This window comes from Amblyraja radiata, chromosome 3 (assembly GCF_010909765.2).
Source record: "Amblyraja radiata isolate CabotCenter1 chromosome 3, sAmbRad1.1.pri, whole genome shotgun sequence".
Taxonomy (NCBI): Eukaryota; Metazoa; Chordata; class Chondrichthyes; order Rajiformes; family Rajidae; genus Amblyraja; species Amblyraja radiata.
In genome coordinates, this window is record NC_045958.1 from 60912831 (window position 1) to 60931975 (window position 19145).

A 19145-nucleotide genomic window follows, 5' to 3' on the forward strand; every position below is an offset into this window, starting at 1 on the left:
TCAGGAGGGGGTGGCCCTGAGCCTCGCTCTCTGCTGCAGCGCCTCCCCTCCCCAGCAGGGGGTGGCCTTGAGCCTCGCTCTCTGCTGCAGCGCCTCCCCTCCCCAGCAGAGGGTGGCACAGGCCAGGCTCGTTGCTGCAACGCCTCCCCTCCCCAGCAGGGGGTAGCCTTGAGCCGCGCTCTCTGCTGCAGCGCCTCCCCTCCCCAGCAGGGGGTGGCCTTGAGCCTCGCTCGCTGTTGCAGCGCCTCCCCTCCCCAGCAGGGGGTGGCCTTGAGCCTCGCTCGCTGTTGCAGCGCCTCCTCTCCCCAGCCCTGAGCCGCGCTCTCCAGCAAAGATCACCGAGCTCCGGCAGCGATGAAGGCCACGCAGAAACTAATGAAGGTGTTCGTGACCCGGCGGATCCCGCAGGACGGGTTGAGGACATTGACCGAGTCCGGAATGTGAGGACATATTGGCGGCTAAAGCGCGAATCAGGTTCATCGCGGTTCCCGCGGGAAGGACAAAGTTTAATCGTGGAACTGGGGCAACTTCGTGTTCTTGCTGGGAGGGAAACACGTTGCATTAATACAGCAGTTCTGGTGTGAATGCATGCACCGCATTTACTGGCAGTGGGTTTGTCCAGCATTGAACACTGCTTTAGGGAGAGTAGGCCCTGTTGAACAATAATACACTCTATCTATGCTGAGATATTGCAATGACTGTACTTACTATGGGTAGTGTACTACTGCAGCACCTCTGCAAAAGTGGCCTCTTTACAGCATTAATATTCTGCTCGTTTAAGCAACTGATGTGCTGCATCATGTGCCTTGTCATGTGTTTCGTCTGTATTTAATGAGAGAGGAGACCTAACAGTGGCGAGGAAGGTTGTCAAAGGATACAGCAGAACATATTTCAGTCGAAAATGTTGGTGGAGAAAGGCGGTTGAAATTTATTGGGCAAGTTTGAGATGTTGCATTTGGAATGTGCAATGTAAGAGGACCCTTTGGAATATTAATCTACAGGTGAAAGACCACAAGTGGCTTGGGTGGTAAAGAAGGAATGCTTACCTTAATCATTCATGGCATTGGGTACAAAGGTTGGGAAGTTATTTTGTAGCCGTATAACAGTTTGGTCAGGCCATTTGGAGTATTGTGTGCAGTTCCGGTTGCCGCACTGCAGGCCATTCCCAGGTAAAGGATGGATTCCGTTTTTACCTCTGTCCGTTTTCCATCTATCCGTTATGTCCTCAGGCTGGAAAATGCACAAAATCACCTATTCCTCTACTGTGTTGTTATGAATGGCACCAGAGACTTTAATTTGACATAAATACATCAGAGCCTGATTAAAATAACAATTACTAAAAATGGAGGGAGAAAGAAAACTAGTTTTGTGTACATGGGAACTATCCTACCGGACTTTTGCATTTAATAACATTATGGAAGCTTGTTCATTATTAGTGATATCCGTATCGCAGGACAGTCATAACCTAGAGATGGCCTGTATGGGAAGGATGTGGAAATTTTATGGAGGGTGAAGAAGTGGTTCAATAAGATGTTTCCTGGATTGGAGAGCATGAGCTATAAGGAGTGGTTTGACAAACTATTATTGTTTTCTCTGGAGCGCTGGAGATAGAAGTTGATAAAATTTTGAGAGGCACAGCAGGGTAGATTGTTGGAGTCATGTTTCTCAGGTTGGAATTATCAAAGACCAGGGGGCACAAGTTTAAGGAGAGGGGGAAAGTTTAAAGGAGATTACAGGAATTGATATTCCAATTGAAGTCAGAATCATGTAGAATGGAAGCAGACCATTGGCCCACTTGCTTACATCAACCACTTACTTACGCCAACCCCGATCATTCCCATTGAAATGTATCTACATTCCATCAACTCCCCCACAATTTTACCATTCACCAACACACTGGGAACAAGTTGACCCACCAGTCCATGTGACTTTGAAATCTGGGCAGAAAATCGAGCTGGTGGAACAAGAGTCAGTATTTCACATTGAGGTCATTCAATGGATGATGTAAGTAGATCATTGACACTGTTTTCATTGATGCAGCTTAACCTGCTTAGTGTCTTCCAGTGGCTTCTGCATTTGTTGAAGGTTATAAAAAAACTGGGAAGTATTATTCATTCTGAAAGCACTGTTTCAATGAGTATTCTACAAACATAATCCCAAAACATCAATGTTTAAATGTTCCAATTATATAATTAACTAGACCAAGTGGGCCTGTCCCATCAACGCACGGTTGCAGGGGGAGGGGGAGGCCTGCGGCATCACACACACACACACTAAAAACCAAACCCCCCCCCCCCCCCCCACACACACACACTAACCAACTCCACACACACACTAACCACCCCCATTGATATATTAATATTATTCATTCGCTCCTTTTACCCCCATCCCCCGCACTATCCACTGACGCATAGCCCCCAACTCGCAGGCGCGGTTAGAGAGGGAGGGGGGGTAGAGTTTGAGGGGTGGGGGGACGCGTTGTCAGAGGGGAGGGCTAGTTTCCGAACACAATACTTCCTCGCTGCCGACTCCAGGCAGGGCCCGAGAACGGGGGGAGTGGTCGGGGGGTGACGTCACTCGCAGCGCGAGCAAGAAGACAGCGGGATTTGTGAACACTCGGGCTGGGCTTGCGAGCGGCACGGCCGGGCGACGCCACTCGCAGCGCGTGACCATAACGTGTAGCTATTGTAATGTCATCACATCTCCAGCCAAAGCCAGCAGTTTTATTTAATTTTACGTTATTTCAGATTTTTGAACATTTTAATTAATAACTTGTAAAATAATGCATTAATTTTTCAGATGAGGCAATTTCGGAGTCCACGGGATAAATATCCATCGGAATACGTAAAAATGTTACCGTTAGGGCTTCGTTTTTTCGAGCAGATATGATTATACACACACACACGGCAGTTTATCAAAGTAGATCATTCTGCCTATCTAGCCACAGCTCGAAAGAGCTGTTGCCACGGTCCTATTCGCCTGCTCTGGTAATTTATGGTAACTTTATCCAAAAATTAGGCAAGGCTCTGCTTTTTGTGCTGTTCTCTGGTTGGGCACCAAATGTCCTGACAGTTTTTCATATCTTTTAACAATACAAAATAGTCTAATCTGCCTTTACTTTATTCCAGAGATGCTGCTTTTTTTGTTTATCTTTGGTTTATATAAGCATCTATCTATGCAGAATGTCGATTTTTTTTTTCACTCGTTGAAAAAGCTGTAGAAAGTACAAAGAACTTGTTAAGTCAAATAATCTTGTCCTCTTATCTAATATCTAATAATATCCAGCACCCAACTGTCACACCCCCCCTCCCCCTCCATCCTTACCTGTTGGAACTCCTGAGCAGCTAGTGAGGCAATCGATGCGTAGTGCACGGCCATGTCTCCCACCCGGCGTGGTACCTCCACCGTGCACAGTCGCTGGCTCCAGCTGAGGGTTGGCACTGTCATGGCAACACAAGGCGACACCACTGTGTCACCCTGCATTTAGCCCATTTTTATATTGTTTAATTCTTTGTTTACCAGCGACCTTTTAAAGCACCTCACACACTGCCCACTTCTGTTGTGTTTCAGTTGCAACGTTGAGCAATGGGACTCTGAGGAGCCAGTTCCTAAGGAAGAGCTGCTGAAGGGAGTTGCGGGAGCTCAGGGCCTCTACTGTATGCTAACGGATAAGATCGACAGTGAGGTTTTGCAAGCGGCAGGTAGGCCACTGATGTTTAGTATGTTTTTAGTAAAATGTCACAGACAGTGTCACAGAGATGAACTCCCGATTTGTACAGGAGAGTAGTATTTATTTCTTTGCACCTTAATTTTCCATGAAATGGCAGTAATTAATTTTGCATCTCCAGTGGAATAGAAATGGAGACATATAATCCAACAATGTTTGTTTTCCTTTTGTTGAGGAGCAGAGCTATGCTGCAGCATTTCCAGGGCTGCTCTGTATATTCCTGATGAAAAGGTGAGGGTGAGAGGGAACGACTGTACACATGGCTCTGCTCTGTTTACCCGCTACCGTGAGCTGGGGCAGCCAGCTCCTTGCCAGAGATATTCCTGCAGGTGTCAGTGGATGGATGGCAGGAGCAGTGCTGCACATCTGAGTTGTTTGTTCTTGCTCTGTTCCAGGGCCGTGTTTGAAAGTCATCAGCACCTTGTCTGTGGGATTCGACCATCTTTCACTGGGAGAAATTAAAAACCGGTAAAACAACTTATTACTGTTTAAGGTTAAGATGGACAAGGCTGTTGCTGCCTTCACATCAGCTACGCAGTGCGACTGCCTCATTCCTGCTTTGGAATTGGACGTGGGCAAGAAGTGGGATGCTCTTTCTGTCTTGTCAAATGGCCACCTCTTAAACCAGGGGTCGGCAACCTTGTGCTGCATAGGGGCCGGGATGCATGTCTGTGAGTGGATGGTGAGCCACATCTATCACGTGTGCACATGGATCACGCCCCGGATGGCAGGCATCAAATAACGTGTTCACTTTTAACACGCCACCCGGAGCACTGGCCCCTAGTTACAGGCAACGATGGTTACGGGCATTCACGAACATGGCGCACCTACGGACCATTGCCTTGGCTCTGTCCTGAAGGCGGTGGCTCAAATACTCCTACTCACTCGTCCCCAGCCTATTGACAACCCCGATCCCGACATTGCAGATGCTGGAAAAATCGACGGCGGACAAAAAAGCTGGAGAAACTCAGCGGGTGAGACGGCATCTATGGAGTGAAGGAATAGGCGACATTTCGGGTCAAGACCCTTCTTCAGACTAGTCTCAGAGCAGCATCAACCGCTTCTGAAGAAGGGTCTCGACCTGAAACTTCGCCTATTTCCTTTGCTCCATAGATGCCGCCTCACCCGCTGAGTTTCTCCAGCTTTTTGTCAACCTCCGATCCCGACAGTGAAGCACAGACACAGAAGGTGCGCGGCAGTGCCGGCGGCTTTGCGCAGGATGCGGTACGGCCAGAGCTTGGTGCTCCTCAGCGCTGCTCAGCTGCTCGGCAGTTCGGCACTGCTCAGCGCTCCGCCATTGCTGCCACCAGCGCAGGCCTTCTTGCATCCTTGCGTCACCGCGCATGGACGCCGCGGCCTCGAGCCCGGGAGGTACCGGAGATGAAGGAAGTCGGCGGGCCAGATGATTACGGGGGAAAAAATACGCTTGCGGGCCGGAAGATTTCGGGTTACAGGCCGCATTCAGCCCGGGAGCCGTAGGTTGCCGAACCCTGTCTTAAACATTCCCAGAATAGATAAAACACAGGATGGATGCAAACTAATGTTCTCCTTGCATGGTTCTATGCGATAATTAAAGGACAATTGCTTTATGGGAATAGATATATTATATTTTCTTCTATTCAACATAGTATTCTCTAATGCCAACCTTGGAATACCCTTTGTTGAAATTCTCGCACTTTTCAATATCTTGCTCCAAAATCCTTTCATCTTTCTGAATGCTTTTATTCATTTTAATTGCTTCTCAATTGCCCATGTCATAGATAATAGAAGAAATTAGGAGATTGCATTAAAAGTTCTGATAAGCTACTTAATAAATATTTATCTATGGAGTGATATAGCGATATAGTACAGAAACATCTCCTCCACTCACGAACCATCAAACAGCCATGGTAACTCCGTGATTCCATGATTGTGCTGAAACTAGGTGTAGAGAAGCAGGCCACACATTTAATTTGTTATCAGGTAGCATTCAACTAAAATACCAATTTTATTTTTTGAAACAACTGTTTTAGTAATGTAAACTTGACAGAGTCACTGGAACCTGAGATCTATTTCCTGTTCTCTCTCCTTTTGTTCCTGTACTACTCCCTTTCATTGGCTGTTCTGACCTGTTATCTCTACATGGTGCATAGTCACTCTCTATGTTGTCATTGTCAGTGGTGTGTCTGATTCTTTTTAACTTATGTCTGAGTTTGAAAACTTATTTCTGCTTTGAAAACAGTTTAAGAGCAAGTGCTGCACCCTTATCATTAGATAGTGTTCTCTGGTGATTCCACGCTCCCACATGCATTACTTTAACAGTCGAATGTGTTCCTATGTTTGAAGGGGGATCCGTGTGGGCTACACTCCTGATGCTCTGACCGATGCCACTGCTGAACTCGCTGTGGGTTTACTCCTTGCAACATCTCGACGACTGATGGAAGCAGCGGAAGAGGCGAAAAAGTAGGTGGCGATCAGAGGAAGTGCAAAGTTGTTGAAAAGTCGGCTAGTTTCAGCGGGTCACCATCTTGTTTGTCTGTTTCAGTGGAGGATGGACTGCCTGGAAACCCCTTTGGATGTGCGGCTATGGATTGGCTGGGAGCACCGTGGGAATTGTGGGCCTGGGAAGAATAGGTACAGCCAGAGGAAGCGGGCAACTGTTTGAACCTTGTGACAAGAAAATAAAAATGCAGAATTCTTCATCTTTGAGCAAAGCCATTTCATGGCTCAGTTAGTTTCTCATATCTGTGCTGCTCATATCAAGTGAAAGTCCAATTGCTTTATTTGCCTGGCCTAGACTTCACTTATTAAATAACCAAAGAATTTACAAGTGATGTCCCTGAATTTACAGAATTGGTAGCATTTTGTTTTATGATTGTTATTAGTTTGGGTTGTACGGCGGTAGCAAAATAGTATTTCTAAAGAGTTGTTACTTCAGATGAATTTTAAAGGATAAACAGCCCTGGACAGTGCTAGAAAATGCTGGAAATGTTCAGCATCTGTGCATTAAGGAAGACGATTAAAGTGCCTGTCCGTTGGTTTCAACGCCGACTGTAACTGCTGACTGCTTTTGCAAAGAGGTTGCAGGAGGAATCACCTCCAACAATAATCATTTTTTGGTGAGCTGCCTCCTTATCAACAAAGTACAGACAGTCACTGTGATACAAAACAAGTCTGTGTTACAGAATGACAAGCTCTTTCTGGCCTAGCTTTCCCTCATCCCTCGCCTCTGCCAATTCCATTGGGTAACCAGGTCCTGTGAGCAAGCTGCAGTCTCTGATTTTCACCCGTGTCCTCCTTTCTGTGCAACAGGATCATTGGTGAGTTATGTAAATCCTGTTGTTAGAACAGTGATACAGAGAGTCATCGGTATGATCATGTCCTTCTTCCAATTAATGTGATTCTTCACGAGGCATTTGCTTAACAAAGATGATCCTGGGTTCAGGACTTGAGTAGATCGTGTAGCCTGTGACACAAGCGCTGGCTGTTGGTTCAAGAGTCGAGAGTGTTTAAGTGTCACGTGCAGAACAATGAAATTCTTACTTGCAGCAGCATAACAGCTCTGTAAACACAGTCCTCAATAGATAACATTACAAACTAACAAAGATTATTTAATTTAAAAAAAAGCAATATTAATGCAAAACTATACAAAAGCCTGAAACTATAATGCTTTTTATATTGCTATTAATGAACTTCCTCTGCATAACCTGGCTACTACGGGTGCCTGCATTACAGATACTACATCTTATAGTGAGGTGCTGAGGATGTGAGAGTTGACATGCACAATATTTATTTTGTAGTTTTTTTAAGCACTCTGCTGTTTTGTAGGCCTTGCAATTGCTCAGCGACTGAAGCCATTTGGAGTGAAGCGATTCCTGTACACTGGACGACAGCCCAGGCCAGAAGCTGCTGCCAAGATACAGGGTGAATACGGTAAGAAGAGAAAATTAGGAAATTGCTAACAGCCTCATGTCCAACCTCTGTATCACATGTCTCCATGGTTTTTATTTGTAATAGAAAGCTACTTATTTTCCATGTCAGTGTCTGTCAGGCTTTCTTTTTCTATTTTATCCACAAATCAGTGTGTTCCCATCTTACACAGTGACTTTGAATGAATTGGCTGAAGAATCAGACTTCATTTCCGTATCGTGTTCCTTCAGTCCTGAAACCAAGGGAATGTTTAACGGGGACTTGTTTTCCAAAATGAAGAAGACAGCAATATTTATCAACACAAGCAGGTGAGTGACATCATTGTGCAGTCCTGTAAATTCGTCTCAATTTATGTATCACAGAAGCCAATTTTAAGTCATCTTTACAGAGCTGTGTACATGTAATTTTCATGGGACCTGTTCAATGTTAACCTGTACAAACATTATCTCATTCAGTGGGTGGCTCCCAAAGTCTCCAGCCCTCGCCTTTTTACATCTGGATCGATGCAGGATAATTGATAAATTCTTTGCCATCGTTAGTCAACATTTTCTACAATTGTACAAATGATAGAAACATATAAAATTCTTAAGGGATTTGACAGGCTAGAAGCAGGAATAATATTCCCGATGTTGGGGTCCAGAACCAGGGGTCACAGTTTAAGAATAAAGGGTAGACCATTTAGGACTGATATGAGGAAAAACGTTTTCACCCAGAGAGTTGTAAATCTGGGATTCTCTGTCACAGAAGGCAGTGGAGGTCAATTCACTGGATGTATTCAAGAGAGAGTTAGATTTAGCTCTTAGGGGTAATGGAATCAAGGGATATGGGGAGAAAGCAGGAACGGAGTAGTGACTTTGGATGATCAGCCATGATCATATTGAATGGAGGTGCTGGCTCGAAGGGCCGAATGGCCTACCCCTGCACCTATTTTCTATGTTTCTATAGAAATCCAGCTGGACAGACTTTGATCTTTTTTTTTAATGTTTTTATCTAGCATCAGTAATATTGTCTCGGAAGGTAATCTATGTGGGGCTGCAGGAGATAAGCAAGATGTTAAACAAATATTTCTCGTCTGTCTTTATAGTGGAGAAATATGTGGATGATGGGGAACTCGGGGAAGTTAATTGTGATGTCTTGGGGAGAGTCCACTGTAGAAGATGGATGCAGGTGGATTTACAACGTATTAAGTAGATAAATAAATCACTGGGACTTGATCAAGTGCATCCTAGAACATTGCAGGAAGCAGGGATGAAATTGAAGGGCAGAGATATTTGTATTATCAATAGCAATGGGTGAGGTGCTGGAAGACTGGAGGGTAGCTGTAGTTAACAAAGGCTGCGAGGAAAAGCCTGGGAAATACATACCAGTGAGCCTTGCATCAGTGAGTAGGGAGGAACTGCAGATGGTGATTTAAACTAAAGAGACACAGAAAACTGGAATAACTCAGCGGGTCAGGCAGCATCTCTGGAGAAAAGATCTGAAGAAGGGTCACTGGAGAAAAGGAGTAGGTGACATTTTGGGTAGAGACCCTTCTTCAGATCTTTTCTCCAGAGATGCTGCCTGACCCGCTGAATTACTCCAGCTTCCTGTGTCTGTCTTCATGTGTCCTTGTAACATTGTTGGGTAAGTTATTGAAGGGGAATCTGAGAGAGGGCGGCACGGTGGTGCAGCGGTAGAGTTGCTGCCTCACAGCGAATGCAGCGCCAGGAAACCCGGGTTCGATTCCGACTACGGATGCTGTCTGTACGGAGTTTGCACGTTCTCCCCGTGACCTGCGTGGGTTTTCTCCGAGATCTTCAGTTTCCTCCCACACTCCAAAGACGTGCAGGTTTGTAGGTTAATTTGCTTGGTAAATGTAAAATGTGTCCCTAGTGGGTTTGGGATAGTGTTAAAAAAGGGCTGAGTGATGCTCTACCTAGAGCTTTTCAGTGTACTACATCCAGATCCAGATAGGATCTACGTGCATTTAGAAAGGCAAGGACTGATTACAGATGGCCAGAATGGCTTGTGCCCGGGAAATCGCGTCTGACAAATCCGTTTGAAAATTTTGAAGAGGTGATCAAGAAGATTGATGCGGCAATGTCAATGTGGATTTTAGCAAGGCCTTTAACATGGTACACATGTGAGGGCGGGTCAACTGCGATCCAGGGTGAGTTATCCAATGGATATACAATTTGGCTTGAAGATGGTAAACAGTTGGATGGTGGTCAAGAGTTGTTTTTCAGACTGGAGACCTGTATCTAGTGGTATATACCCCAGCGATTATTGCTGTGTCCACTGTTGTCCATTATTGATAGTAACGATTTGGATGTGTAAGTAGACTGAATGGTTAGCAAATTTGTGGATGACACTAAAATTCAAGGTATAATGAACAATAAAGATGGTTATTTGCAATCACAACAGGATTTTGATCAATTTAGCTAGTTGGTCGAGGAATGGCAATGGAGTCTAATTTGGCTAAAGATGAGATGATAGGACAAAGCAGGGCAGACTGGCACAGTCAATAGTAGAACCCCGGGGAGTGTTCTTGAATAGGTGCGTAGTTCCATGAAGTTGGTGGCACAGGTGAACAGAATGGTCAAGGGGCATTCAGCATGCTTGCCTTCATCAGTCAGATTATTGAGTACAGGAGTTGGAATGTCATGTTATAACTGTGCAAGACTTTGGTAAGGCTACGTTTGGAATATTCTGGACAGTTCTGTTCTTCCTGATATAGGAAGGATGGCAATAAACTGGAAAGGGTGCAGGAAAAGTTTTTCAGCTATGTTACTGGAGCATAGAAGGCTGAGGGGTGACTATAATATCTTGAGGGGCATAGGTAATGTGAATAACCACAGCCCGATCCCAAGGGAAGGGGAGTCTAAAGCTAGTGGGCTTAGGTTTAAAGTTGGACGCGGAAGATTTAAAAGGATTACTAGACTAAGTGGGACCAGTTGGGTCCCGTCCCCTCAACACGCGATTGCGGGAAGGGGGCGGCCAGTGGCGTTTACACACACTAACCACCCCCCCCACACACACACACACACACATAATAACCCCCCCCCCCCAATATTGTATTAATATTATTCATTCGCTCCTTTTACCCCATCCCCCGCCCTATCCACTCACGCATAGCCCCCAACTGCGCAGGCGTGGCTAGAGAGGGGGGGGGTAGAGAGGAGAGGGTGAGGGGGGTAGAGTGGGAGGGGGTGAGGGGGGTAAAAAGGGTAGAGATTGAGGGGTGGGGGGGGTGCGCCGAGTCACAGGGGAGGTCTGGTTCCCGAACGCAATACTCCACCACTTACCCATAGGTCCCAATACTCACCACTCCCTAGAGAGGGAGGGGGGGTAGAGAGGGCGGGGGGGGGCAGAGAGGAAGGGAGGGGCAAAGGGAGGGAGGGGGAGCAGAGAGGGGGGGAGAGAGGGAGCGGGGAGGGAGGCAGAGAGGGAGGGGAGCAGAGAGGGGCACAGAGATGAAGGGAGGGCAGAGGGGGAGGTGGTAGAAGGGGAGGGGGTAGAGAGGGAGGGGGAGGGGGTAGAGAGCGAGGGGGAGGGGGTAGAGAGTGAGAGGGGGGGAGGGGGAGGGGTAGAGTGGGAGGGGGAGGGGGTAGAGGCAGCACCTACCCAGGTTGTAGAGCAACAGCCTCCCCACCAGGCGCCGGACCAAGCGAGGCTGCGGGCAATCGTCGACCCAAGCGAGGCCGCGGGCAGGCGTCGACCTGAGGACCCCGTGCGAGGAGGCGGGTGGGCGTCGACCTGAGGACTGCGAGTTTGGCGTCTTTTGAATAACCCGGGTGGGGGAGGGGGTGACGTCACTTGAAGTGCGTGGAAGATTCTGTGTGAGACGGCACCGAGCAGACCCATTGTGACGTCATCAGCAAAAGCTCCTCGTTTTAAATTCAAAGTCTTTGGATATTTTTAAACATTTTCAGTAATGTCGAGAAATAAAGCATGAAATGTTCAGATAAGGTGACCTGGCCTCGACGGGAAATATGTCAACCGGAATATGTAAAAAATTTATCGTTACCACGTAGTTTTTTTGCGAAGATGTAAAGACATACATATGTACACATGTACAAGATCAGAGTTTTTCTCACAGACGATGGTGTGTACATGGAATATGTCACAGGAAGTGATGGAGGCAAGTACAAATATGGCATTTAAAAATACATTTAGACAGGTACATGGATACAAAAGTTTAAAGGGTTGTGAGCCAGGTGCAGGTATGGGTGAGTTGGGTCGAAGGGGCCTGTTTCTGTGCTGTATAGCTCTGATTCTAAACGTATCAACCTACTTGAGACAGCTTACTTTGTATAAAGGTGTTGCCAGTGCATGGAGATTAAGGAATCGGTATTTATAATTGACTTACTCCAGTGCAGGAACCACTATTAAAAAGTGTGCTGATGATATCAGAACTGGCAATGTGGTTGATAGTGAAGAACAAAATCCTGTGCTGTAGGAAGATATCAATGGACTCATCGGGTAGGTACAAAAAAACATAGTAAAGAGAATGCAGCCCGAGAAGTGAGGTAGTGCTGTGACTAAGCCAGTACTAGGGAGTGTCATGCAGGACTGCACAAGGCATTAGTTAGGCCATGGCTGGAGTACTGCATCCAGTTCTGGTCAACACACAGAAAGGACTTGGAGATGACATAGATGAGTGTAGCATGGGTGTTGCCAGGGCTGTGAATTATGATTATGTAAAGTGACTGGCTAGGATGGAATAGTTTTCTTTGGGACAAACAAAACTGTTCAGTTTAGAGATACAAAATGGGTCAGCCCATCGAGTCCATGCTGATCATCGATTGCACGTATACACTAGTTCTATGTTATCCCACTTTCTCATCCACTACCTACAAACTACGGACAATTTTCAGAGTCCAATTAACCTATAAACCTGCATGACTTTGGGGTGTGAGGAAACCAGAGTTCCCAGAGAGAATGTGCAAACTCTAAACAATTAGCACCCAAACCTGGGACTATAGCACTGTGAAACAGTAGCTGTGCCACTGTGGGGGATTTAACTGAGATGTATAAAACTGAAAGCTCAGGCACAGTTCCCTTTGCAGAGGGAATGATAACAAGGGACAGAGATTCAAAATAATTGGTGGTAGGATTAGATTGGAGTTGGGGTAAATTTATTTTCAATCAGTGAGTAGTGCAGTCTCAAACTGACTGCTTGAAAGGGTGGTGGAGATGGAAACCCTCACCATGTTAATAAACACAATGAAGCACAGTAGAATAGTGAGAGTTAAAAGCCGAAGGTAGATACAAAATACTGGAGTAACTCAACGGGACAGCATCACTGGAGAGAAGGAATGGGTTAAAGAATGGAGAGTTAAAAGCCGTCTAGATAAAAACCTACAACGTTAAAAGGCAAGAGTTCATAAGTGAGATTACCTGCAGATGTTGGTTACAAAAAACACACGAAGTGCTGGAGTAACTCTGGGTCAGGCAGTATCTCTGGAGAACATGGATAGGTGACCTTTTGGATTGGGACCATTCAGACTGATTGTGGTGGGGGTGGAGGGGGGAGGGGGGGAGAAGCTGGAAGAGGAAGGGCAAGATAGAGCCTGTCGCGCAATAGATGGACACAGGTCAGTGGCAGTTTCAATAGGCAGATGGTTGGATAAAGGCCAGAGATGGCAAGGTGTGAGATAGGATAGAAGTGTGAATTAGAAGTGTGAAAGTTAAGCCAGTGGATGAAGATGAGGGAGGTAGTACAGGAACAGTGGTTACGTTATCGTAATGCATGGATGCAGGTGGAAGCCCCGATCCAGTCATCAATGTAGCGTAAAAAGAGTTAAGGGGATGATGCTGGTATACGTCTGGACTGTTCAACGTAACCAATAAAAAGGCAGGCATAGCTGGGGCCCATGGGAGTGCCCATGGCTACACCTTTAACTTGAAGAAAGAGAGTGAAGTCAAAAGGAAAGTTGTTGAGGGTGAGGACAAGTTCTGCCAGGCAGAGTGTTATTAGAGGGAAATGGATTGGGTCTCTGTTCAAGGTAGAACCGGATAGCCTTGAGTCCTTCCTGGTGGAGTCATTTTGGCCAGCATACCATAGTGGGCTGAATGGCCTTCTCCCGTGCCATGAATTACTCTGATTCTGTGATATTGTATGCAACATGCTCTTTTGCTGCAGGACAGTGACTCGTAAATATAGCCACAGGGACTGGGTTTTTGGCATCCAATTTAGCAAACACTTGCCAGAGAGAGGCACAAAAAGCTGGAGTAACTCGGTGGGACAGGCAGCATCTCTGGAGAGAAGGAATATGTAGGACAGAATTGCAGATGCTGGTTTAAACTGAAGATAGACATAAAAAAGCTGGAGTAACTCTTGCCAAAGATATCCGTACCCTGTAAATGACTCTGTTTTGGTCTTCTCAAATCTCAGAACATTCCATGTTGGGACTGGATCCGTTGATCTCTAAGTTTCCAGTTCAAAATTAACCCGTGCTTTTTTGTGACAGTACCAGCACCTCAAAAAAGTTAATAACTAAATTTCTAGTTTTCAAATTTCATTATTTACTTTTTAGTTATTAGTTTATTAAATTAGAAGTTGATTGTTCACAATATATAAACAGAAGACGGGGGTTATATTGATGGAAAGAATTATTGACAAATGTTGCTTAATTTCAAGAGTTCAAGAGAGTTTATTGTCATGTGTCCCTGATAGGACAATGAAATTCTTGCTTTGCTTCAGCACACCAGAACATAGTAGGCATGAATACAGAACAGATCAGTGTGTCCATATACCATTATATAAATATATACACACATGAATAAATAAACTGATAAAGTGCAAATAAACAGATAATGGGCTATTAATGTTCAGAGTTTTGTCCGAGCCAAGTTTAATAGCTTGATGGCTGTGGGGAAGTAGCTATTCCTGAACCTGGTTGTTGCAGTCTTCAGGCTCCTGTACCTTCTACCCGAAGGTAGCGGGGAGATGAGTGTGTGGCCAGGATGGTGTGAGTCCTTGATGATGCTGCCAGCCTTTTTGAGGCAGCGACTGCGATAGATCCCCTCTTAGATCCCAATTGCAGAGGGATGCGCAGAGACCCGGTTCTGCGAGTTTGGTAACCAGCTTGGAGGGGATGATAGTATTAAATGCCGAGCTGTAATCAATGAATAACAGCCTGACATATGAGTTTTTGTTGTCTAAGTGGTCTAGAGTGGAGTGGAGAGCCAGCGAGATCGCATCCACCGTTGATCTGTTGTGGTGGTAGGCGAACTGCAGTGGGTCCAGGTTTTTGTCGAGGTAGGAGTTGATTTGCGCCATGATCATCCTCTCAAAGCACTTCATCACCTCCGACGTTAGTGCCACTGGTCGATAGTCATTGAGGCACGTCACCTTGCTCTTCTTGGGCACCGGTATAATTGATGCCTTTTTAAAGCAGAAATGCATACAGAATGGCACTGGTGTTGATACTCCTCTAACTCTCATGTCCTGAAGTGGCTGCTATTGGTACAGGTGAGGGTGTTGCTGGAAAAAAAGAATGCTGGAGACGGGGTAAATTCAGCCAGGAATAGCTGCTAAAAAACACCTGCTACAGAATATGGACGTGATTAAGACCAGACTCTGCTTTAATGTTTTCTACGGCCTGACAACAACTGTTATCAGAAAGACAGTAGCAGAGAGTGTAGGTCAGTACTTGGTACTTGGGCAAAGTGAGTGATTAAAGTTAAATGATATGTCTTGAGATACAACCACTAAACCATTAGTGAGTGGCAAGATCTTGGATAAAATAGAATGCTAAATATTTTGGCTGAAAACCATGGAGTTTGAGCAGCCTATATGCAAGTTTGGCCAAGATGAAATGTATTCTTGAAGCTGATCCTGTTTCTGATGATTTCTCTCAGAGGTGCAATGGTGAACCAGGATGACCTCTACAAGGCTCTGACCACTGGTCAGATCGCCGCAGCAGGACTGGACGTCACCGTTCCTGAGCCCTTGCCCACTGACCACCCTCTATTGTCACTGAAAAACTGTGGTAAGTTATAACTCACGTTAATTCACGTTGCAGAGCCACCGACTTAAAGGTGGTCTTAATTAGGAAAAAGCTGTTTTCAAATAGTGGCCATTGTTCCATAATATTTTTCTTCTACATTTCCTTTGCTGTAGAGGCCGTGATTGAGCAATGTGCGTGATAGGCAGTAAGCTGCAACCTGCAGAAACATATCAATGGGTTGACTGCTGGGCAGAAAAGTAGCAATTGAATTTCAGTCTAGAGAAATGTGAGGTAGTTCATTTATGCTGGTCAATGAGGCAAGGGAACCACAATAAATACCAAGATGTTGAGAAGTGCAAAGTACAGAGGAATATGTATGTTTGTGTATATTTGCCTTAAGACAGGACGTGGATACGGTGTAAAGAAAGTGTATCATAAGAAAATAAGAGAAATATTCCATGTCAATCAATAAAGGAAAATAATATTTCTCTTATTTTCTTGATACAAGACCATTCAGACCATCAAGTCTAAGCTAGCTCTCAGCCAATCCCTTTCCATCACTATAACCTATATATTAAGTCCAATCTGATCCTCCTGCCACTAACCTCTCCCAGGGCTAATTTACAGGTCTGGACAAAAGGAGGCTGCAGGAAAGTTTAATTGAGGTGTATAACATAGAGCAGGGGTCTCCAAACTATGGCCCGCGGGCCACATCCGGCCCGCCACGAGATTTTACCCAGCCCGCAGCAAGCTCTGAGCTCCAGGCTCCCCCGGGTCCTAAAGTCCAGCGACAGAGAATTTGTAGCGTGTTTGCCGCATTGGCTTTCCACGCAACAGATTTGTTTTCTTCGGAACGGATCTTTGGAAGAATGGGTTCAAACCGAATTCCCGGTTCCAGGTGGGAGCCCGTTGTGCTCAGGCTCTGTCTCTCTCCCTGTAGAATACGTAGATCATTCCTTGTTTCAGTCGCCACAATCCACTCCCTCACCTCTCCCTCAGGTACATCATGTCTGTATCGGTGCTGCTTCCTGCTCTCGTTAACCGCTTTAACGCTTCATCTCCCTCACTGCCAGTTTCCAACCAGCTCCCACTTTCATCTGCTCGAGCCCCGACTCTTCCCTTTGCTTTCTCGCCGATTCTATCTCCGATTCAAAGTGACCAAAGTCCATTCCAAGCCCGCGGACGGCATCGTCTACCTTGTCTATCCACTACCCGTTTATGCATCGGAACTGGAATATTCCCTCCAAGATCGAGTCCGTACAGCAAAATTGACATTTCTTGCCCGCAAAAATGTGGGCCTCATGCTGAAAAGTTTGGAGGCTCCTGACATAGAGTCCAGCAGAGGGGTCAATAATATAGTCATTAGTAGAATGATCAGAGAGCAATTGTGAAGAATTTCTTTCATCAAGAGGGTGGTAGAGGTTTAAAACTCCCAAATGGTGAGTGGATGCAGAAACCCTCATCGTTTTAAGTTCTTGGAGGACCACATGATGTGCCACAACATACAAAGTAGGATTAACCAATGTTTTTTTTCTACTGTCATGGACATGGTAAGATCAAAGGCATCATTCTGTTGTATATATTTCACTGCTTCTATGAAAAGTGAAAATTCAATTTTGTGATTCTTTCAGTTATACTGCCGCACATTGGAAGTGCCACCTATGCAACTCGAAACACCATGTCTGTACTGACAGCAAAAAACATCCTGGCTGGTCTGAAGGGAGAGCCGATGCCGAATGAACTCGCACTGTAACTAGAAGCAGATTTGTCAATGAGCACACTGGTAGAAATGGTTCTTATCTCAGTGAATCTCAAAGAAATTAAATGTAAATTATTTTGGAATTACTTAAATCAAATTGTCCATCAAGATTTGAATTTAAATCATCAATAATTTGCAATTGAATTGCAATTATAAGCAAATAAGAGTGGAAAAAGCATTATTTGTTCACGTTTGAATCCAGAAATTATATCTATCTTATGGTACTTCAGGTAACATGTATCAAGTGACAAGGACATTCATCTCAAGAATAATGAAGAATGCAAGGTTGACATGATGCAAATGCCATTTATTCCCTTGAGGTGGAAATCATGATTGTGACCCAATTGCATACACTCGCATAATATCCATATCACATAATAAAAAGCTATCGGTCTAATCAGATTAAAGTAAATAGATGACAGAACCAGTTGCTGTTTGTCGAAAGGTTTTCCAATTTCTGCAATACTTTAAATTTTGTGAAAACAGTTCTAATATTGAGGCTAGACAAAAGATGCTGGAGAAACTCAGCGGGTGCGGCAGCATCTATGGAGCGAAGGAAATGGGCAACGTTTCAGGCCGAAACCCTTCTTCAGACATTTTGTCTAATATGAGGCACTGTCTTGTAATATGTTTTCTAAATTTTTAAAAATCTGCCTGAGTTTATCTAATATCTTTGTGATTAATACATTGGGAAAGTGCGGCGTGATATATTGGAACGATACCAGAGGCCAGTATATCTGTCCTTAACATGTAGTGAGCAGAAACGCTCTTTGAGTGTGATATTAAGGCCAGCATTTAATTAGGCTTTTGATTATAATCTTGTACCTGTCAATGGTGTTTTAATGAACGATGTACGTGAATTCCCACGTATATTTGAGCCACAATTGTACCAATTTTATAAGATTTAAAAGTCAGTGTTATACACCTTATGTGAGGACCTTCAATACTCTTTTTCATTTCCAAACAGCAATGTTATATTACAGAACATGCTCTCACTCTCAGAGATGAAGAAATAATTAAGTTAGAGGAACATGATTTCTCAGTTGTTAATGGGAATGTCAATAATGATCACTTCATGTGGATCAGTCAAAAGTGTTACGTGTGATCAACTTGCCCAGACCCATTAATGTACAAATATAGTTCATTCATTGTGCACATTTCATTGTCAACAGCCAAGCTTTAGATTGACTTGGCTGCTTGGGAATATTTGGCAACTCTGTACACTCCAATCCCATTGAATTATGAATTTAAAGTCAAGACAAATTAGCAATTTGGAGATATCTGAAAGATCCCAGATCCTATATTGGTATTGGGAATAACAAAGGATTGATTGGTTATCAGTCATTGGGAAATATTTATGTTATCCACACCCTCAGAGAACACTCTTTATTCATTTTCGAAGTTGTACTTGTACGCACTCCTAATTTTTACTGAGTAACCATCACTGCTGTAAACATGCAAGTCTGTTAACATTAAAATGATAAAAATGAAAATATGGTATCATTTATTACACATATGGACTCTAAAGTGTGTTGGTTACATTGCACCAATTTTACTTTCATCATTTAAGTTTGAAAATTTGGTCCATTTAAAAAAAAATGAATAGCAATGAAACTGCAATGTCATATTCTTTGGGGAAGTCTCCTGGCTTCAGCCAATATGGTTCAAGTGTGACACCTTTCCCACACCACTGTGATTTATTTTTAATCAGTTGTGTCAAAGTAGATTTGTAATCTGCATTTCCTTGTTTCTACATTCTATTCCAGTAGGTAGTACTGTTATCTTGCGGACCTCATTCATGATCGGCCATGCTGTC

The 19145-nt window shown here is 44.6% G+C and overlaps 1 protein-coding gene across 1 annotated transcript; it reads left to right on the top strand.

Annotated features, from left to right (window-relative positions):
* Positions 1-246: 246 nt before the first annotated feature.
* LOC116971068 (glyoxylate reductase/hydroxypyruvate reductase-like) lies at positions 247-18834 on the top strand. Its single transcript, XM_033017885.1, has 9 exons — positions 247-440; positions 3571-3701; positions 4123-4195; positions 6053-6169; positions 6252-6340; positions 7535-7639; positions 7809-7944; positions 15482-15612; positions 17202-18834. The coding sequence occupies exons 1-9, from the start codon at positions 355-357 to the stop codon at positions 17321-17323; spliced, it is 990 nt and encodes a 329-aa protein (XP_032873776.1). The 5' UTR covers positions 247-354; the 3' UTR covers positions 17324-18834.
* Positions 18835-19145: the final 311 nt, after the last annotated feature.